The 23,136-nt window shown below is 42.0% G+C and overlaps 1 protein-coding gene across 1 annotated transcript in view; it reads right to left on the bottom strand.

Annotated features, from left to right (window-relative positions):
• Positions 1-748: 748 nt before the first annotated feature.
• The window catches only part of LOC126416749 (uncharacterized), an 888,282-nt gene continuing 865,894 nt past the window's right edge, over positions 749-23,136 (bottom strand). The window contains exon 7 of the mRNA XM_050084588.1: positions 749-1,627. Within this exon, the coding sequence (XP_049940545.1) occupies positions 1,553-1,627 (75 nt within the window). The 3' untranslated portion in view covers positions 749-1,552. The remainder of the gene's footprint in view (positions 1,628-23,136) is intronic.

Genomic DNA, 23,136 nt, shown 5'->3' with positions numbered 1-23,136 from the left:
CAAAGTCTGTACGGTGATACAGGCGTCAATAGTGGCAATTTATCAGGCACAGAGCTAATTTCTTTGCCTTCCTCTGACCAGTCAATCTCAACAGATAAAAGCGGAGTAAAAGCCACGGCCGAAACGTTATATTCACAGAGCGTTGCTGAAGGAGAGAGGGGGGGGGGGGGGGGGGAGAAAGGGGGACGAGAGCAGGGAAGAAATACTAACGACCCGCTGTGGGTCGATCTCAGGACCTCTGGAATTGGAATCAACAGGTTACTTATGCAGTTCCCAACACAAATGCCTCGAAGTGAACGACCTATATCTCCAGAAGCTTTGGCTGCAATTTACTTCTGACCCGGCAGTTCGGAGACGTAACGTTGTACTAATCAAACGGCAAATTCACGTAAAATTACCTCTGACTCACATCAGTTACACACGGAGAAATAAATTCACAGCGACATTGGTGTGTGTGTGTCTCTCTCTCTCTCCCTGTCATGTGGCAGGAACACACCAGTCGTCTAGAGCTGAAATTTATTTATATATAAGCCGGTGGTAGCAACTACAAACAACTGCCGCACACAAGACGTAAACAGAAAAACATAAACAAACAAATAAACGAATAAACGAAAGACGCGCCCGCAATGCGACGAACGGCAATGAGATCTAGCCGGTTGGACGCCGGCGATGCAGTCCAGACAAAACTCAAGTCCCTCCCCCCCACCCCCCACCCTACCCACAAAAGAAAATCCCCACCCTTCCCCATCACACAGGTCAGCCCGCAGCCCAGTACGCTGAGTGCTGCCAACTAAAAGCAGTAGCATTAGCTCGTTTACGTGTATACTAAGGCTCAAAACGTGTAACTCAATACAGCAATAATCATAATAACCACAATAATTATAATAATTATAATATAATGATAATAGTATTTATAACATTTTTCCTTTTTTATTTGCATAGAATAGCATTAAACGTAAATCTCTTCGCACTCTAGCTTAGTTCGTTACCCACTCTCATAATTTTTTTTTCCCATCTCGTGTACAAAGTCGCTTCACATTAATAACTAAAGAATTAACTCGTTAAACATAAAACAGAAAAAGAAAGGCCATTTGCTCCATCCTTTCGGGCTGATAACAGCCCACAACTCTCTCTTCTCTAAACAAAAAAATGCGCTCTTGCGGGAGGAAAAAATAAAATAAAAATAAAACAAAGGCTGGAATTGCACCACACAACCGCATCGCAAAACAGGAAGATGCTTCATCTCTTCCTCAGCGCGTACACACTTTCTGTCACGTTCAAAATACCAAGCCATTTTATTTTATTTATTTTTAAAAAAACGTCCATGTGTTTTATCTATTATGTTAGAATTATATTTCATGTATATATCCTGTATTATATATATATATATATATTTATTTATATTTGTGTTTGTGTGTGTTTTGTGTGTGTGTATATATATATAATTTGTTTTTCCGTGTTGTACAGTTTGTTTGTACGGTCCCTGCCGCTTGGCAGCGCTGGCGGCGTCGTCGTCGTCGTCGTCGTCGACGTCTTGGTCGTCGTGGCCGGCCTACCAGCAGAAGACGGACAGCTCGCCCCCACGGTCTCCTCCGTGCCTCCACGCCGTCACCGCTCGCGCCTTCAGCTGCAACAAGTTACACGGAACGTGTAAGTGACGAAACACGTGACAACAACTCGAAACAACAGGAAAAAAGTAAATTTCATTTGTACACGACCCACAAAGCTGAAAACCTTAAGGCATATTACATAAACTCAAGGTGGAGGGGGAGAAAGGGAAGGGAAGGAGCTGATGATAGCAGCTGCATCGGGTCTTTATGCAGAATCGACGTGGACGAATGAAAATATGTACAGGATCGGGGCTCGAACCCAGCATCTCCGCTTACTAGGCAGCTGTGTTAACCAATGCCCCATCCAGACGCAGTGTTTATCGCAAATGCACAGACTATCTCGGCACGCTCCCCGGGTCTGCAGCTCGTGGTCTAGTGGCTAGCGTTGCTACCTCGAGGTCCCGGGTTCGATTCCCAGCCGGGTTGGGGATTTTCTCTGCCCGGGGACAGGGTGTCTGTGTTGTCCTCATCATTCGTGACAGCGGCTGGACTGAATTGTGTAAAAATTGGACTGTGCAAAAATTGGGACTTTGTACGGGCGCTGATGACACAAACCAAACATCATCATCACCATCATCAACGATCCCCGGCAGACCCACATTCCCACCTAGCGCCAACTATCTATCCTCCAGTCCCCGCTGATGTCCTCCACGCTCGCTAAATTTAGATTAGATCGAAAGATATTCTGCATCTGCTCTGAATGTTGTGAATTCACTGCCCGTGGATGTGGTTCAATTATGTGAATGGATATTGTTAATCCTTCTAAACCACAAGGGGTAAGGTGTCACAAAACTGATACAGTTATGCGGCCATTGTTTAGAAACAGTTAGCCGTTTTTCCATTAGAAATTTCACTTTGGAGGTAAAAATCAGTTCTGACAGAGAGCGCTTTCGGACTCAAAATAAATATACAGACGATCTTAGAACATTGCCCACATCCAAGCAAATATTGACTATGTACCCAGGCCGGCCGGAGTGGCCGTGCGGTTCTAGGCGCTACAGTCTGGAGCCGAGCGACCGCTATGGTCGCAGGTTCCGATCCTGCCTCGGGCATGGATGTGTGTGATGTCCTTAGGTTAGTTCGGTTTAATTAGTTCTAAGTTCTAGGCGACTGATGACCTCAGAAGTTAGGTCGCATAGTGCTCAGAGCCATTTGAACCATTTGACTATGTACCTACCAAATTTGCGTTACATGCACACAACATTGCGGTCTTTTTACTGAATTATTCATTATTCTCACATTCATTGTATGGAGATAATTATTAAACCATACATATAACCCTTAATGCAGTTTAATCCTAAAATTGGTGCGCTAACGCCTACGACTCATCCACCAGACATGCAGAGGTAATCCGCTTGCTGAAGAAGAAAAGCCTCCAAAGAAAAAGGGAGTAGGCCAAACGTAGGACGGCCAGAAATCTATGCCTGTGACCAAAGCTGTTCCAAGTAGTCAAAAATAAAGGAAAATGAAGAGACTGGTTGTGATTCCGACATCTCTTTGAAGAGTGACAACACCATGGACGATGTCAATTTCTTTGGAGAATCCAGATCCTATTGTAAAGTCTGCACATGCAGGTGTAGGGGATTATATCTTAGATAAATTTCGAGGAGGAAGGAGGAATTCATACGAGATATGTTTGCACAAAACTACTAAATAATGATCCCAAAGTTATAGATCTAGAATCTATGGACAAGAAAGTTTTTAAAGTAAATGAAAAGTACATTTGTCTTATTAATAACAGTGATATGAGGTAAATTGCCAATATTCCCCATGCTGCCACTGGGATGGTAAATATAAAACGAGGAATCTGCTTTGTGTTTAACAGTCCTGTTGAAGTTCATGAAAAAAAAGGACAATGGTTCTCTTTTCGATATATCTTATTGTTAAGTATGATTGTTAAGAGTTCCTAACCCATTGTTCACTTTATAGTACTGAAAATACGGAAAACAAAGAAATTCCTGTGGTTCGCTCTGATATGCATGTCATGCCATAAAATGTCAATTGTACATATGTATCGTTTTGCGTGTTCTCTATCTCATTTTTAAGAGCTCAAGTTTCTATTTTCAGTGTATATAACAACATCACGTTTGTATCATATCTTGGAGCAGCTGTACCACATTTAAGAATTTCAGTTCAAAAAACGATGCACTGTTTTTTTTCTAGTCTTCATCTGTAGCTTTCAAAAATGAAATACAGTGCCATTTTAAAGCAGATTATAGTCTCAAACATTAACATTTGTTTCTAACAGTTAACCTTTCTACTTCAAAAACAGAGACAAATTTTGCGATTTTGTATGACAATTACGAGGTGCGGCTAGAAAAAAACCGGACTGATGCTCGAAAAAACATTTATTTACAATTATTTACAATTTCATGTTATCTCCTTCAATGTACTCTCCTCCTCGGTCTCTACACCGCTCCATGCGAATTTTCCACTGTTCATAGCAATGCTGCAGATCATTTTCGGTAAGTCCATACATTACTTCCGTCGCTTTTTCTTTTACTGCTTCAACAGTCTCAAATCTAGTTCCTTTCAAAGCTGACTTGACTTTAGGGAAAAGAAAAAAGTCACAGGGGGCCAAATCAGGTGAGTAGGGTGGATGATCTAAGATGGGAATGTTGTGTTTTGCCAAAAACGTCTTCACTGACAACGCACTGTGAGCTGGGGCATTGTCTTGGTGAAGGATCCATGACTTTTTTCTCCACAAATCGTTCCGTTTTTTCCGCACTCGCTCACGTAGGGTAGCCAGGACGCTAATGTAGTAATGCTGATTCACTGTTTGTCCCTCTGGTACCCAATCAATGTGCACAATCCCTTTGATGTCAAAAAAAACAATCATCACTGCCTTGAATTTCGATTTTGACATTCGTGCCTTTTTTTGTCGTGGAGAACCAGGAGTTTTCCAATGCATCGATTGGCGTTTAGTTTCGGGATCGTAAGTAAAAAACCACGATTCATCGCAAGTAATAACATTTTGTAAGAAGGTGGGATCACTTTCAATGTTTTCCAGGATGTCAGAACAAATCATTCTTCGGCGTTCCTTCTGTTCAATTGTGAGACACTTTGGAACCATTTTTGAACACACTTTGTTCATGTTGAAACTTTCATGAAGAATTTGCCAAACACTTTCCTTGTCAACTCCTGTTAACTCAGACACTGCTCTGATTGTTAAACGGCGATCTTGTCGAACAAGTTTACCGATTTTTTCAATGTTTGCATCAGTTTTTGCTGACAACGGTCTGCCAGTGCGAGTGTCATCACTGGTGTCTTCGCGGCCATCTTTAAATCGTTTAAACCACTCAAACACTTGTGTTCGCGATAAACAATCATCGCCGTACACTTGTTGTAACATTACAAACGTTTCACTTGCAGATTTTCCTAGTTTGAAACAAAATTTGATGTTAACACGCTGTTCTTTCTGTACACTCAACATTTTCCGACGCACAGACAAAACGTCAACTACTTAAAACAGACGCCACGGGCAGTCTGAGTGCAGGAGGCAGATGAAACTCGAGCAGTAGGCGGAGCGAGAGTCACGTGACAGGCCACGCGACTTTCAGCCTTATTGCATTCGTTTTATTGTTTCACCAGTACTAGTCCGGTTTTTTTCTAGCCACACCTCGTATATAGGTCACAGTTTCCTATATTATAGGTTAATGGAATATTCTGTGATAAGTCAAAAGCGTCTGACTGCATAATCATAACATCCCTTCAAGTAAATTAGAATATTACAGTCACTAGGCACTTCACGACTTATTCATGTAAGAAAAAACAAAAAGAAAGAGAGAGAGAGGGAGAGAGATTTGGGGGGGGGGGAGCGGGAGAGAGAGGGAGGGAGGGAGGGAGGGAGAGAGAGAGAGAGAGAGAGAGAGAGAGAGAGAGAGAGAGAGGTCATTACCCACCTATGAATTAAACACAAAGAAATAAATGTAGAAAAGTAGGAAACCGACAGTATCAGCGGGAAAGAGCCCTGTCACTGTCTGACTGAGAAATAAATTCATGTGGTGTCCCGCAAGGATCCATCTTAGGACCCTAGTTTTTATTGTGTATGTGATGTTCCAGTTATATCCGCCGCATATTACTCCTTCTAAAATGTTAGTTTAAAATTTAAAACGAATGATGGCATATAAAAAAAAGATCTCTTGCTGAGTGCCAGAATAAGGGTGAAAAACGGGGAAATTCTTTTTTATTGATCTGTGCGTTAAATTACGTTTCACATTACTGGCTAGAAAAGAACATCTGAGCTGACAGCCGGCATTGCATGCGAAGAAGGTCACGAAGAATGGAAACGGAATATGATGGGGAAATTTCTTCAGCCAGCAGGTGTATTACAATAAAGGAGATGAACAATGTGCTGTAAAAAACTCAACCGTTGCCTTGTTTTCGAAATGAATTGACGGCTTTTGGCTGTACCAGAACAGAACTATACTGATTTATCGTTCTGTATTCTCAAAAACAGGTAGTACAAAGAGGCGCAGTGTTTGAAATTTTATTGACGAATTAGTGTATTAAAGAGTGTCTGTGAACAAATGAAAAAAGTGAGCTGTCCGTCGTAACATTTTCTTCAGGGTGATATAAGGTTTTCAAGTTTTCTAGCTAGGGCAGTTGTTTATTCTTTCGAATTCCAACAGACACTCTAATAAGAAAAAAATGAGGCTCCACGAAGGAATTATCCGAATGGGACGGAAATCGGTAGATGTGATTTACACGTACAAACTAACGAGTGATCACGATTTCAGAAAAATTGGATGATTTATTCAAGAGTAAGAGTTCACAAAATTCACAAAATAGGCAAGTCAGTAATACGCTGTTCCACAGCCGGCCCTTATGATGGCAGTTATTCTACGTAGCATTGAATGGTAGAATTGTTGGACGTCCTCCTGAGAGATATCGTGCCAAATACTGTCCAATTGGCGCATTAAACCTCCCGTAATGCTGCAAACCTTCTCAATTGGGCAGAGATCCAGCGACCTTGCAGGCCGAGGAACGGATTAGCAAGCAAGAAGAGAAGCAGTAGAAACTCTCGCCTCGTGCGGGCCGACACAGTCTGGCTGAAATTAAGCTCAGGATAACTTGCCATGAAGGGCAACAAAAGGCGGAGAAGAATACCGTCGACGTAATAGACTGCTGTAAGAGTACCGTGGATCACAACCAAAGGGGTCCTGCTACGAATTAAAATGGCACCCCAGACAATCGCTCCTGGTTGTCGGTCCGTATGGCGGGCGACAGTCGGGCTAGTACTCCACCGCTGTCCACGGCGTCTCCTTCGCTGGTGATCGAGTCTCATTTCGAACCATGACTCATGACTGAAGACAATTCTACTCCAGTCAATGAGGTTCCGGGCCGAAGACGTGTCTGGAATCACTCCAGTCAGCGAAGGTATACCAACTAGACTTTCGCCCGCAGTACGACCCGACAACTGGGAGTGATGGTCTGGGGTGCTATTTGGTTGTCATCCGCTGCACCCTCACAATACCGAGCTACGTCGACAATTTTATACACTCTGTTTTGTTGCCGTTCACGCCAAGCCATCCTGGGCTGAAATTTCGGCAAGATAACGCCCGCCCGCACTTCAAGTATGATGATGATATGTTCTGCTCATTCGGCACGTCTGTCACTGCGAGTTCAGCGTTCTCCAGTCCTTGCAGGTTTCCGCCATACTTTTCGTAGCAACTTACGACGTATTTTTCTTGTGTCGTTGAGTAAAACCTCACAAAATGCTGTCTATTTCATGAACATTAATAAAGAGAGACAAAAAAATTTTGTGTCACTAAACCTCGGAAGACAGACTAAATGCACATCATAACTTCTGTTCAGAGAAGTATACTACAGAATTTCGTGAGAGATCACATTTTGGGGGAACTCGGTTCGAGCTGCTCGCTGCCATGCCCTCAGCTGCCAATATTGAGAGAATCTGCTTTTGCTTCATAGCGCAGAGAAATCACCAGGTAATGGGCGCGGCGCCTACACGATCGCTCCTTGGTAATGTTTCTGTTTGTCTCACAGTAATAACGAATACCCCAACACTGAGATCTTCATTAGCACAATCGATATATTGCTGCTTTCTTTTTAATCTTATTCCGTGATAGAAAGCTGTTTCAGATAAATTCTGTATGCGATAACTGCTCAAAACGGTTCAAATGGCTCTGAGCACTATGACACTTAACATCTGAGGTCATCAGTCCCCTAGAAGTTAGAACTACTTAAACCTAACTGACCTAGGGACATCACACACATCCATGCCCGAGGCAGGATTCGAACCGCGACCGTAGCAGTCACGCGGTTCCGGACTGAATCGCCTAGAACCGCACGGCTACCACGGTCGGCTGCGATAACTGCACTCAATCTGACTGTGACCAAAAACGGAATATCTATGAAAGTAAAAGCATTTTTAATGTATTTTAATCACATTCCCATAGCAAGTGTACCTAATTTGTTTATTTGGTACTGAAGCTACACTCCAATTTTACAACAAATAAATATAATTTGCTTCTCAATCAGCAAAACACGAAAATCCAACTTCTTTCCTTTATTTATTTATTTTCCAGTTTCTCTACGGGGCCGGCATTTTTATATATTCGTTTCGGCAGTCTGTGGCGTTTGGTAACTAGATGTCCTTCCCGTCATCACTAGTCTCCCAAGAAAGGAACAAGTGTACCCCATATGTCTGTGTCTAGTGTGGATGTCATGTTCAAGCACGATAACGTTGTATAAATGTTTGTGTAGTGTGTATCTGACACGGGACTTGGGTACCGGCCGGTGTTCACCTGATGGAATGTGGGAAACCGCCTGAAATCACATCCAGGCTTGGCGGCACACCGGCTCTCGTCGATCCCGGACGGCCTCGCCTTCGAAGCGAGCTACTACTGCTCCCCACTGTCAAGGAGGGTGAATGTAAAAAACCAGTCAGCATCTGAAGTAGCTTTCCAATGTGGTGCTAACAGAATTCTATGATTAGAATACCGAACCATCACTTATACTTTTTCCTTCTTTGATTCTTGCCAAGAATAAGCATGTGTGGTGTAAATTTACACTGATACGTAATCCAGAACGCCTGATCATTATGACTCACACTTCAGCGATTATGTGAGCGCTGTGAGGTACATCCATCATTAAAAAAGTAGCGCGACTTCCTTTCTGTTAGATTTGAAAACAAGTTTCTGAAACGGACCTCGTGACAAAAGGTAGGCTCGATATTTCTTTAATGTTGTCATTCTTCTTCTTTCTGCTACAGTGTATGCGTCTTATGGCACGTTTCAACTGGAGGTTCCCCAACAAGTCGTGTACTGAGCATCTTTCTTCACCCGTCTGTAAGTTCGTCCTCTTCTAATGTCGGTCATCACTCCAATTCCCTTTCTATCTTTTGCTCTCATTCCTTCCACTATTGCCTCCATAATTATTTCTTGTAGACAGTTTCTGAGCAGTATACGTTAAAATCAAGATTTTTTTCCTCTTTCTGATCACTTCCAATAATCTTCTTTCTTACCCTATTTTCTTCTTCACATTTTCATTCTTAAGTCACTCAATCCACTTCACTTTCAGCATTATTCTCCGCAGACACATTTGAAAACTTTCTAAACATCTCTCTTCTTTCTTTTCATCTGTCCATGCTTCACTGCTGTGTAACAAAACACTTCACACATAAGTTTTTGCAAATCTTTTCCTCAGCTCCATTGGAATTCTTCTAGATGTTAGCAACTGCTTCCTCTTTTGAAATGCTCTCTTTCCCAGAGATATCCTCCTCCTTATGCGTTCTGAACAACTTCCATTCCACATCATTAAGCTTTCCAGGTACAGGAAGGATATTACTTCTTCTATATTTTTCCATCTAAGAATATGTTACTAAAACTTGCTTCTCGCTTATTCTCATCACTTTTGTCCTTCATATAATTATTTGCATTTCAGACACCTTCTGTTCAATACTCTTCAACTTCTTCTGTAGCTCCTTTCCTGATTCCACCAACACATTTGCGTAGTCTTTATCCTTTATCCTCCAATAGCAATGCCTCTTGCATCCTCTATGGCTTTTCCTCTCAGTTCTTCTCCATATACTTGAATAGCTTCTGTGCCAATCAGCCTCACTGCCTTCCACCCCGACTGTCGTCTTATTCCCTACTCTGTCTCTTTTTGCTTTATGTTCACCACTTAGTCTGTACTCACATCTTTTAAAATTCTCAGTAGTATACTCCAGTTGACTCTACCCATAAAACAAACGTACATCACCTTATTCATTTCTATCATGCTTTCCCCAATCATCCTCAGACAATCTATAGTAACTCTTATTCCTTTACACTTTCTGGACCTGAACTGGTATTATCCAGTATTTTCCTCAATTTTCTTTTCGTTTCTCCTTAGCATGACTCTCGATGTAGCCTTTGTAACATTGCTATTAAAAAAAGCAATTGTCCTGCATTCTTTAACGTTGCACTTTTTAGGTAAAGGTATGAGAATGGTCTTTTGAGTAAGTCTTGAGGCCTGTGTCACGAATTTTGTATACTTCCTTAGTCAATCCGTTTATCATGCAGTCAAGCCCCATTGTCCGAGCAGTACAACTTTGTAAACATATGTTTAAGAAGTGGAAAATGAAAAAGAAAGTGGAATTTGGCTCATACTTAATGAGCATGGTTAGAAGAGAAACGGTGTAGCACAAGGGAAAGATAAGTTATCTAAATCGGCCTCCGGCAAGCGCTTTCCCCGTCACTCCGTGACAGCAGCTTCGATTTTTCGATACAGACCCACGCGTTCAGTTAACAAGCTCGCCGTTTCTATCACGTGTAAGCCATTTATGTCGCAGCCATCTCTCGAGACGGACACTGAACACGTACCGTAAGCGCGGGAGATTTGAGATGGGACTAGTCCCACGAAAGGGAGAAGTCAAATTCTCGGCCAGAGCGATCGAATACTTTTCAAGCATTTCCCGCCAGGGTAATCGTAGCTGGGTAATAACCAAAAGCACTTGGTCACCTAAAGCAGCGATCATTTTGAAACGCTGCTACTCAAGATTCTAAATGAAACTGAACAGAGCAACAGGTCGCAAGCACTATTACAGCCCGTTCAAATTTAATTTGGGATTTGTATAAAATGAATGAAACAGTGCTAGTTTTTAATTTTGTGTTTATCCCGAACGGTTTTGGTATTAAACCATCATCCAGAGAAAAATAAAAATAAAAAAGCTCTCACATATTATATATTATGCCGAAACCGGTCGGAATAAATACGAAACTAATCATGCATTTATACGATATATCTCACCTGTTGACTGTCGCTAAAAAGGTACAGGGTGTTTGAAAAAGAACTTCCTAGTTTTAAGTATAAATTTAATGGGGAAATTAATGAAAAATCACATCAATGAGTACATATCATGAAAGAAAATTCCTTCAAGTTTTGTTTAATGTTAGTAGTCGTCAACGTGGGATCCATTTGTTGCCCTTCACACGTCGACACCATATTCCACTTCTCGGCATGTATTCACCAACACTGCAGGTGTAAGTGTCCCAACCGCTGCGAAGATTCTTTCCCGTAAATGATTGATGTCTCTGATACTTTCACTGTACACAAAATTTTTTATGTGGCCCCAAAAGAAAAGATCCAGTTGGGTTACGTCTGAGTTTCGTGGTGGCCAAGGTATTGGGCCAGCCCTGGCTATCCACCTACCTCGAAAGTGAGTCTCTAGAGCCGCATGGACATGGTTACTGTAATGAGTTGGGGCGCCATCTTGTTGGAAAAACACAAGCCCCTTTTCCGCCTCAGTATCGTACTCTGTCAATATGGTCACAGTAAACGTCCCTTTTTATTGGTTTTTCTACAAAAATGAAAGGACCAGTCACATGATATTCCATCAAACCGCACCAGACATTAATTTTGGGGAGTCACGTTGATGCTAAATAACTTCATGTGGATGCTCTGTCCCCCAAATTCTACAGTTACGACAATTAACTGTTCCACTGACATGAAATGTAGCCTCATCAGAGAAGTGGAAGTTTTTTTAAAAAAAATTGACATCGTCAACAATTCTGTGTAGAAAGTCAACAGCAAATACCTTTCGATTTTTTCCGTACGTTTTATTTCACGTAACAGTGGCAATTTGTAGGTGGGCAACTTTTTAACGCACAACATCATACACAGTACCTTTAGGCTACGTCTAGACTACGTCTATCTGTTCAACATCATATTCAGAAATTCTCGTATACCTGGTAATTTGGCTTTTAAAACACTACCAGTTTCCTTGAAAGTCTTTAGCCAATGACAGTTTTCGCTGTAGGTGGTTCACCACCATACTGACGTCTGAAATTGCGTTCCACTATTATGTGTTCAAATGTGTGCGAAATCTTATGGGACTTAATTGCTACGGTCGTCAGTTCCTAAGCTTACACACTACTTAACCTAAATTATCGTAAGGACGAACACACACACCCATGCCCGAGGGAGGACTCGAACCTCCGCCGCGACCAGCCGCACAGTCCACGACTGCAGCGCCTCAGACCGCTCGGCTAATCCCGCGCGGCTGCTGCACTATTATGACTGACTCAGTTTTCACAAGCCAAATAACACACTGCGCTTTCTGTTGCGGGTACACATTGTTGCTGAGTTGCTCTGCACTGCACTGCACATACGCCTGGACTGAACTGAGGGGAACACAAGAAAAAAACAGCACTGGTGCCGTCTCAAGGTCAACCAGACCTGCCAACTGCAGGGGAGCCACACTTTGAGAGTTGATGAATCGAACACTGCAAACTAGAATAGTGGATGTCACTTTGTACAGATTCTAGGACACATTAAAACTAGGGAGTTCGTTTTCAAACTTACAGTATTTACTTTGGAACTGACGCTTCGGTAGCAGGACCACGTGGTGGCACGGACCGGAGTTGCCACGTCCCGAACGGAGCACACGTGAAAATTTCATTCAACTCGCTCAAACCCGCAAACGATTTAATATGCAAAGCTATAACTGGCACCTGTGTCTTCCGTATGAGCTGTACTATGTTATTTTTTTCTATTTTTATCTTTATTTGCGGCAGAAAATTTTGAAAACACTATACAGAAATTTTATGAAAAAGTATCTCCTAGCGACTTTATCGAGTTTTGGATGTGCGGTGAACCATTTTGTCATCGAATTTAGGTGAAAACATTATGCGACGAAATCTTGAGAATTTATGCTAACATTATAACTGCGGAAGTGACTCTGTCTGTCACGTGTTCACGATTAAACTGCAGAACGAATACTGATGAAATTTAGTATGGAGACAGCTTGCTCTCTGAGGAAGGATGTAGGCTACTTTAGAAAGTAGTACCTCTCATAGGGGTGGGGGTGAGACTAAAAGAAGCACAACGCACAGTGCACAATTGTCTGGAATATATTCATGCAGTATTTGAGAATGAAAGCACTTAGTGACTTGCAACAAACTTCACACATAATTTCAAACCTTCAAAAAACTTTTTCTCGCTGACACCCTCCGCAAAATGATAAAAGGAAAAAAGATAATCGCTTACTACATTCTCGCTGTTCGTGCAATAAAACTGCCTCATCAGGCATGACTTTATAATTTATTACTTCTCCACTAACAACTTTGTTCACAACATGCTTTGCAGACAGTATCACTTATACCACTGAATATGCCTGCGAAATTGTATCGCTGTATGACGCACAGTTGAGGAGATATAACGTCAAAGATATAAGTGCGTGAGAAACTGCCGCATCACGCATGGCGTTTTAATTTATTATTTTTTTACTACTAACTCTATTCGCAACGCATTTCACAGTCAGTGTCCACTCATACCACTGAAAGTACCTGTAAAATTATACATTTTACGACACACAGTTCAGGACATTTTACTTCACAAACATTGAAAAGAGATGACAAGTCTGGAACACGTGGAGCAATTTCATGCAGATTTATTACGGACCTGAGTCGTTATTTTTATAAAAATGTTATGAAGTAAGATACCCCTGGGTGCGAAGGAGAAGGAATAGTGTCAGAATGTTAGCAGACGAAACTGCAGGGCAAACTTCGCTACACATCATGTCGAACACGTGTATAACTATATGTAAAATATATTAGATGGACGTGAAATGTTTGTGATACGTCCGTGCGAGGCCAAAACCGCGGGTATAAGGTTAGTACTTCATATTTTCATGTGCTTCGAAATGGTATTCTGTTGTAACTCTCTAACACGAGATAAAAGAAGTTAAATGTGACGCATGGTGCTTTACAAGAAACAGATCTAGAGGTTTTAAAATAACACGACAAAAAATTAAGCCTGTTAATCGAGGTGAGGAAACGATAAAGAGAATAACGATAAAAAAATATACTACCTCAGTATTCCAACAGCTACAATGCAAACAGTTGAAGGGAATTCTTTTGTGCGTTTAAGCCTTAGATTTTGACATGAAGTTCTTCAGGATTCACTTGCTGATAAAAATGGTTCAAATGGCTCTGAGCACTATGGGACTTAACAGCTGTGGTCATCAGTCCCCTAGAACTTAGAACTACTTAAACCTAACTAACCTAAGGACATCACACACATCCATGCCCGAGGCAGGATTCGAACCTGCGACCGTAGCAGTCGCGCGGTTCCGGACAGCGCGCCTAGAAGCGCGAGACCACCGCGGCCGGCTCACTTCCTGATAACAGCCTTCATATTACCAGTCAATGTTGACGAAGCAATACTTTTGCTATGCAGGTACTTGAATAAGACACACCGTACTTTCGACAGTGCACCTTAAACTCCACTGATATTACTCTCATAGCTACCACATATGCTTGAATTAACACAATTCTTGGCGTTATTTAATAAGGCGTAGCTTCATATAACGATTTATATTTCACACAGCTTCATTCTGCCACGCCGTTTCTATGATGCGCTGTTCTTCCAGTCTTCGGAGATGACTCAGTGCCTCGACTCAAGGCAGTGTAATACACCTGTTTTTAAGTTCCGTAACTCAATCGGTAAAAATGGAATCCTTATAGGATCATTTTGTTGTCCGTGCGTCTGTCCGTCTGGTTAGATCCCTTTTTTTCAATAGTGCGTAGACGTATCAGGTTCAAATTTACGTCAAATACTAAAATCGATGGCGATGTAAAACATTTAAGCTTCTCGATCCCTGCAGTCAAAAGATGAAGCCATTTATCTCATGTATTTTGATAGTCGCAAATTCGCTTAGCAGAGCCATATGTGAACTAACAATGATACAGAATTCCTATTAAAGGCTTGTAGGTGTTGTAGAAGGGTGCTAGTAGATTAAGTTTTGATACGGAACACATGTCCGCAAATGTACCGTTTAAAAATAAAATAAATATGAAGATCGGATCACTTTCAAATCTCCCACATCACGGTAAGCATATAAGCTAGAAGAGGGCGCAGTCGTCTCTCCCTGTTGTAATTATCACGTCACGTAACACCTTCCGAGTTCAACAACAGCTACAAGTAGTTGCTACGTTCGCAACTAGGAGGGTTGGCTCTGGTGCTCCACGGACGTGCTGCACTCTCGACTTTGAAGAGGGCGTCCTTCGTCACGTAGAAGAGAGCCCGAGGACAAATACTCGAAATGCCGCCTAGCCACGTGCTCCTGCAACTTACAGGTCACAGTTCAGTGTCGCCGCCGTGTGCGTGCCGTGACGTGAAGCGGGGGACTTGAAAGTGATTTGATGAACCGATTTTACATCTTTCCCAGACATGGTGTCCTTATCGAAACTTCATCTAATAAGTCCCCTCTGCAACCCTAGAAGTCTGTAATTCGAAGTTCGAGTCACACTGTACACAAAATTAAGTTTGCACGGAACCCTCAGAGCACGGGTACTATTCGCACTTGCTCGCAACGTAACCTTTTATTTGGCTCCACATCAATTCTATTGAGTTCAAATGGGGATGACGAAGTGATAGCCTAATGACAGTATGGCCGTATGTTTCTGCCCGCTCGTCGATTTCGTATACGGGGAATTGTAGTTTATGGAGATATTAGTTCCACCCTTTCTTATCAGTTACTTTGACGTTTTGTCACTGGAGCGGATCACCGTTTCTTTCGCTTTGCCATTGCACACGTCTTGTCAACAATAACAGAATCGTTGGGAGCATTATCAAGAACGGTTGTTGATGGTGTAGGCATGCATCGACGTGAGCTTCGTGATACCTCCTGATAGTGAATAATTTTTTTCTCTAATGTGCTTACTGTGGTATTACGTCGAAAGAATTTGATATTTCATTGTATCCTCTGTCTTCCGACGCGTGTGCGAAATTGGTGAAAGTGTCAACGCGGTTAATTTCACATATGTTTTGAAATTTAATGCATGACCGGTTTTTAAGTCAGATCTCGACAGACTAAAATATCTGTTCATTGGCATACATTTTTTTTTTTTTTTTTTTGATGGACTTGTAGTCCGGGGTGATATGTTACAATACAGCATCGCCGGTCTATCTGTGTTGGTGAGGCAGTAAATTTCCACTGGGCAGTGACTGCGTCACTGGAATTCACTTTGGAGGTGTGGCGGTAGGACTTGTAGTCCCGTACCACCCTCTGACGGTGATAGTGCTACATGAGTGAGGCAGAAAAATTTTGCCTAACATGGGCAGATGAAGGTGTGGCGGTGGCGCGTCGGCATACATTTTATAAACTACGACGGTAATACTGACATTCAAAGATTTAGTGGCTGCGAGTAGCAGCAGTGGTGCTAAAAAGAGACTGTTGTACATTGTATCTCTGGCTTTGTTAGCCGACTTGGATGTAATTTCTAATGTTTTTTGTTTTGTATTATCTTCCCAGCAGGAGTGGAGAGACGTATGTATTGTTATATGAATGGGATAGTCTGCCACTGGAATCAGAATTGTAATTTTAATGTTTGGTGTCTATATAGAAAAGGTGGAAGGATTAAAAAACCATTTAATTCGAAAGAGCTCATCTTGATGAATAAACGGCGAATATAATCACCGTCAAAGACAACAAAACATGAAAATGTAATTCATTCTTTTAAAAACTCGACACTTCATATTGGACATTATATATGTTTAAGTTTTATCAGCAAGATTTACATCCTGTGGCGAAAATAATTTCAAGAGCCTGCATCGAATTTATAATAACACGGATCAAAACCAGCGACATTGCCGTCTTTTCTCCAAAGGAACATCAACAGCCCGGACATGGATTCATTCTCGCTACGACGATTAAGGATCTGCTGCCAATTTTGTTCCCCTCCCGTTTTTCTTTGAGACTGTGCAGAACCATCACAGGGTGTATACGGGGACAAGGAAAAAAAATTCCCGGATTATTCCCGGATTTCTCCCGGATATCCCGTTTAAAAAATATGCTTTTTCCCGGGCCAAAATACACTTTTTCCGTGCTAAGTGACAGTAGGTTTTCCCGTAGATTTTCCCTCGGAACTGTAAAACTTATCAATCCTTTGAATGGTTAACGTTTGATACAATCGCGTAGAACTTCCCGGGGAGAGAAAAAAAAAGAAGAAGAAGAAAAGACGGGTCAGAAAAGGTTTAGGAGAGACTTTTAATTTAAAAAAAAGGGGAGAAGTTTTCGAAAGACCTTTGATCTGCAGTAACATACGCTACATATTTTCGTATTACGAAAGTATAAATTCGAATTGCACCAAACACAGTGCGTTAGTTTCCGGAGCGTTGAAACCGAGGTTGCGATGTCCTTTTGTAAGCGAGTCATGTCTCAAGCCACGAGATCTCGCCAGCCGATGACAGCAGCTATTCAGAGCTTAGGACACGTGTTATAGTCAGCCAATAGCAAGATCACTGGTTGCATAGCGCGAACACACAAGAGGAAAAGTTAACGGTTTACATTAATGTAAACAGTACCGTATATCTACAAGATAAGCTAAGCTTTCACATATAATATTGGTCTCTAAGATAAACAGGCTACAACAGAAGCTAAGCTTTCACATGTAATATTGATCTTTTTTTGCGTGTGTTATGCTTTAAGATACGTCACACAAATGTGCCAGTAAATTTAAAATTATGACGTAAATGTCTCGGCTCGAAATTCTTGTAAGTGGCTGGTTCTCAAACTGTTCAGTTTCGAACGCTCTGTGATTTAGATATCCGTCCCACTTTCTTACACGTGACATATTTCATCTTGCGTAAAAAGAAATTTACTTTAAAAGTAACGCTTTTCTAACCACCGTTCGCAGTATTATCCGGAGGCTGTTAAAAATAGGTTCGATTTACCAGTTGCCGGAGAGCGCCAGAAAACAGGCATTATTGTGCGTGTGCAACTGCAGCGTGGTGTAGGAAGCCCGCATGTTCGTGTGCATAAAGCACTAAGAGAGCTTACATTACACCATAAAAGAAACAGGGCATCAGAGGATACTCCAAAGAGCATTAGAATTTCGTAAACCATACTAAAATGCATAATTCGGCTTGGAAGTGCAAATTGGCTTTTTCCAGATTCAGAATGAAGTAGGTCCCATCTGATATTAAGCTTTTCAGTGTGGTTTTTTGGGATGTAAATTTTCTTGGAGTACCAGTACTCTACGATCTCATTTTTGGTTCTTTGTTAGGGCATAATGCCATACATGGCAGAAGATGATAACGTGCACTTGAAATACAGCGAACAGTTGGAACTAGCCAATACTGTAGAATGAAACACTTGGTTTCAAATAAAATGATTGCCTCAGCGGAAAGATTAATAAAGCCAAATTTCTTTAGCAAACTTGCAAAAATAACTTCATTGTTCTGCAAGGCGATTAATGCTTGACTGCTACTAACTTGGAAATTATATAAAATCAGAAAACTGAAATTAATAATATATTTTTGCCCTCCATAATTATGTGAATGTATTTTAATTCACTTGATAGCTTCCGGCCACAGAAATCCGTTTTGTTTTCATTTGACATGGGAGCTGTACACGAAGAGAAGCAGCGAAATCACTTAACGTAAACACGGGTCACATGGAGACTAACCCCCTCCCCACTGCAACTCAGACAACTCTGTGCAAGCGCGAATCTGGCAGCTAGAGCGCGCGAGCAAAATTTTTCTCGTTTGCATCTGGCTGCTTGCTGCTACTACCGATACAGCTAACAGCCAAACTTCAAGTAGGGAAGCGGGAGAAGGTACTGCTTATACGCGAGCCAAATGCGCATGCGCAACAGACCGCTGGCAACTGGTCAAACGAACCTAATGTGAACAGTTGTGACGTCAAGCTCATAACAAGCAGTTTATTGTTACGAAAAATTACAGTCTGCACCCTACGGCCTTTGACATATTTTTGCTATTTGCATACGCTTGTGTGTGCACGGTGTTTTGTTGTTGTAAATTGCACATTTCCTTTGCCACTAAAGTTTTATTTTTTTCCCTCTCGTTTATATTTTACTGCTGCAGTATCATTCTCCAGTAGCAGGATACAATAACATTCTTTGCTAGAGATCAATTCTGCAGTCAAAATCACAAAAATTTAACCGAAAGCTAAAACAGTGAAAAATTCCCGGAATTCCGAAAAATTCCCGGGTTTTTCCCGGTTTTCTCCCGGACGAAAAAATTCCCGGGTTTTTCCCGGATTTCCCGGTTGTCCCGGGTCGTATACACCCTGCATCAATACTAAATCGTCGATCGCCTGAGCTGTGGAGTACCGGGATCGACATCGACGAGATTCAGAAGAAGAATTCTTTCTCCAGTGAATCTGTATGGCTGGAGATACAATAATAATAATAATTATTATTATTATTTTCAGAGAATCTTCAAGATTATTCTTAGGAAAAGTCCTGCAATTAGCTTCGCAAACATTCATAATATTTTTGTTCTTTTTTTTTTCATTTTTTTATCTGCACAGTCGCCCAGTACAGTACACATTCATAAAGAGAGAATTAGGACATCATTGCAATTAACTTGGGGAAGGGTTATTACATTATGAATGGCACATTTACCGGCACACTATTGTCAATGCCTGTCCGCTACGTTTTCTCATCGCCTTCAAATAATCAGAGGCAGCTAACTGCACCCACTGACCTGCTACACTTCGGTCAGATGACCGTACCTTCAGTTTCCCAAAACACAACAAGCTTCCAATCAAATACCGTAGTAACCACAAGTGCAGTGATTCATCTTCTTTCCCGAGACTTGAAATTCTAATGGATTTACTCTGTGTCCTTCTGACTTCACTGTAAGATTTGGCTGAGAAATGTAACATGTTAGCAGTACGTTCGTACGGTCTTCTTCGATAAAGGTTCTCTACATTCACTCAACAACATCGTGTTTCTTCCAATAATTCCCATATAAGTTATACTGGGACAGTAACCTAGAACTGGTCACGCTAGCGTCTTGTACCTTCGATGACCCTCATGTGGTACCGCCTACACTCCTACACTCAGGCACAGCAGCAGACGTGTGGCACGCTCACTGAATAGGTGTCGAAGTCCCTGAAGGTAGATTTTTATAGCGCTCAAAAAATGTGCGTGGGTGGACTGAGGGTGGATGCCGAACTGAGGTGTCTTAGAGGGACATATTGCCTTAGTCACACCCACATGTGAATGTTGCTCTCTCCCATGATCACGACACAGAGGGGCGCGAAACAGGAGGGCTGGAAAAGCATAAATACCCTTTGACGCTGTGGAATCACATTTATATTTTGTCAAATGGTTTTAGTCCTTCGTGACTCCACCCTGTATACGAGAGCTAAAATTTACTGCTTACCCCTAAATATTTACGTGATCAAGGCGTACCTACTAATTTCCTGCTGGTTTATTTCTCTAATGTAGGTATTATCTTACATCAATCCACATTTGAATAGATCTCCCACTTATTAGTTATCACATCACGTGGAAATATTGTACAAGTCATTCGGCATTTGCTTACCACCGATAAACGGCGATTCTTTCCTGTAGACCGTCCTGATCCTGTCTATAAATCGTTTAAGTAAATATATCACTTCAGATGTCCCTTTAATCTTTCTTGGGCACTTTTGCAGTCGAGTACTGGGTTGTAACAGTGAAATATTACAAGAGACTACCACGTACCTCCGAAGACACTGCGTATGATCGTATGTTGGTTAGGAATCGACAACCTGGCGCTGTATTTAACGCCCTTTGGAAATCTAGGAAGGTGTAATCTACGTGTTCATCTACAGCTACGGTTGTAAGACGCGAGGCTTGGTTCAAATGGCTCTGAGCACTATGGGACTCAACTGCTGAGGTCATTAGTCCCCTAGAACTTAGAACTACTTAAACCTAACTAACCTAAGGACATCACACACATCCATGCCCGAGGCAGGATTCGAACCTGCGACCGTAGCGGTCTCGCGGTGCCAGACTGCAGCGCCTAGAACCGCACGGCCACTTCGGCCGGCAAGACGCGAGGTATAATGCAAACAACCGCATGAGTACTGTTTGCATCGCCTCTTGAAGAGAATTCGCCACGCAGGACTGAGGAAAAATAGTGTGCATGGGATCGTGAGACGGGAACAGACGGTCAGGAATCTATCCTGGACCTTGGACTGTAAAACGTCGTTCGCCCTTTCACGGAGCGCGCCTGCGTCATGTTGGGTCCGCTGCCCAGCAGCAGCAACAAGCTGAGCGGGTTGTCTCCACACACGGCTCGTCCGCTCACGCAAGGACCTCTTTGTTCGCGTTTACGTTACACACAGCAATTCAAATCGAAATACATTTCAAAAAATTCAGTTGTCATTCTGACATACCTCAAAACTGTGCCCTATGGACAAGACGTGAATGTTAATATATAAAAACACACCGCACGCCTTTGGACAGAACAACGCTTCGAAATAATGTTGGAGCTAAAATATTGACTACTGAAGATGCTTTAAATAAAGCGAAAGGCGCCTAGTAAAATAAGATTCCTATTAGGAAGCAAAACACGGCATGTCTCCCTTATTACTTACAAAATTCCTACGGCAGAAGCCATAAAATAAAAAAGGCAAATAAAAAGATTAAAAAAAGGTAAATAAAAAGCATACACGAGAATGTTTTGTCGCAGAGGATGTATCTAAAAACTGTAACATTTCTGGCTCTTGCTGCTATAACCTTTATTGCCACATTTCACATCTCGGCGGAACAAAGACGCAGTAGCGCCGACAGATGACGTTTTACATTGGTGTCACATGTGAACAACAGACGCTACAACGCTTACACGTATCGTGAAAAGTTTTCGCCAGCTGAAACGAATTGTGTTCTGACTGGTTATTGAAATGAAAGATATGAAATTAACCCTCGGGCCAGCGCGCCGAAGCTGATGTTTTCTTTTACTAGCAATTAATAACTTAACATCGAGATTTCGTTTGTAATGCAAGGTCACCTCTTAACATTGAGGTAACACAACAGAGTCATAACATCATTTTATTTTCAGCTTCTAGGAAACATTTGAGCAACTAGTGACAGTCGAATTTGTTCGTCTGTCATTGGCTTTGCGCCGAATGACCGACTAGCTAAGCGGTTCTCGCTAGACAGTTCTTTCAGATAAGCAGGGGCAGAACAGTTATGTTGGATGGACTGGCAGTGTCCGTCTAAGATCGCGACTCTGCGAAAAATGTTAGGTATAACAGAGTCGTGGAAAGTGTAATTTGATTTGTGAAATGTTAACAGTACTTTCCTTCTTGTCTGAAAGTGAGAAGGAATTGTATTATGAATAACAATGATTAATAGATTTGTGTGTGATTATTGTAGGCACATCTCTACATCACATCATTGGAAAAGATGCTGTTTTGTCTCATGCACTGTGCTTATTAAAACGTACCTGTCATCCCTACAAACTTCGGAACGTATTTTTTCAATACACGGAAGTCTGAGCCTGTTGCTTGGTTTCATTATAGCCTTACAGTAAAAGCAGCTGACTGCAGATCTTCGTCCTGCCTCAGCGCTGAAAAGACAACATCATTTGGAGACGGCAGGTTGTTGGACATTTTTAGAGATTCTGTATTCTGCTTTGATGTGGCAAGAGACAACTAGGATCCTTACACGTCGTGTTAACACAGGGAAGGGAATCGCATGTGTCGTATTCAGTAACGACGTCATGTCTATGGGGATCACTGTACAACACACATATTACAGAACGAAATAGCAATCGTGGTTTTGGTAAAAACAGTGGTGATGGAGACACAACGAGGAAAAAATGGTTCAAATGGCTCTGAGCACTAGAACTAATTAAACCTAACTAACCTAAGGACATCACACACAGCCATGTCCGAGGCAGGATTCGAACCTGCGACCGTAGCGGTCGCTCGGCTCCAGACTGTAGCGCCTAGAACCGCACGGTCACTCCGGCCGGCTTACAACGAGGAAGAAGATGAAGAAGAAGATGATGATGATATGATGATGTCAATGATGATGACGATGAATTGCGGATGAAGGATGTAAATAAGTTCACGTCTGAAATCCTGAAAGTAGTGATGGTGATGACCACTACGAGGAAGTGGAAGCCGAGGATGTAAATGAATTCATGGATCACACACGTCTCAAATCCAGGTAGCGGTGGTGGTGATGGCGATGACGAAGGTGAAGAAGAAGAAGATGATGATGATGATGATGAAGATGATGATGATGTGGTAACTGTAACGACGATTTCTCTCGTG

This window comes from Schistocerca serialis, chromosome 8 (genome assembly GCF_023864345.2).
Source record: "Schistocerca serialis cubense isolate TAMUIC-IGC-003099 chromosome 8, iqSchSeri2.2, whole genome shotgun sequence".
In the NCBI taxonomy this organism is placed as follows: domain Eukaryota; kingdom Metazoa; phylum Arthropoda; class Insecta; order Orthoptera; family Acrididae; genus Schistocerca; species Schistocerca serialis.
This window is presented reverse-complemented; position numbering and strand designations above follow the sequence as displayed.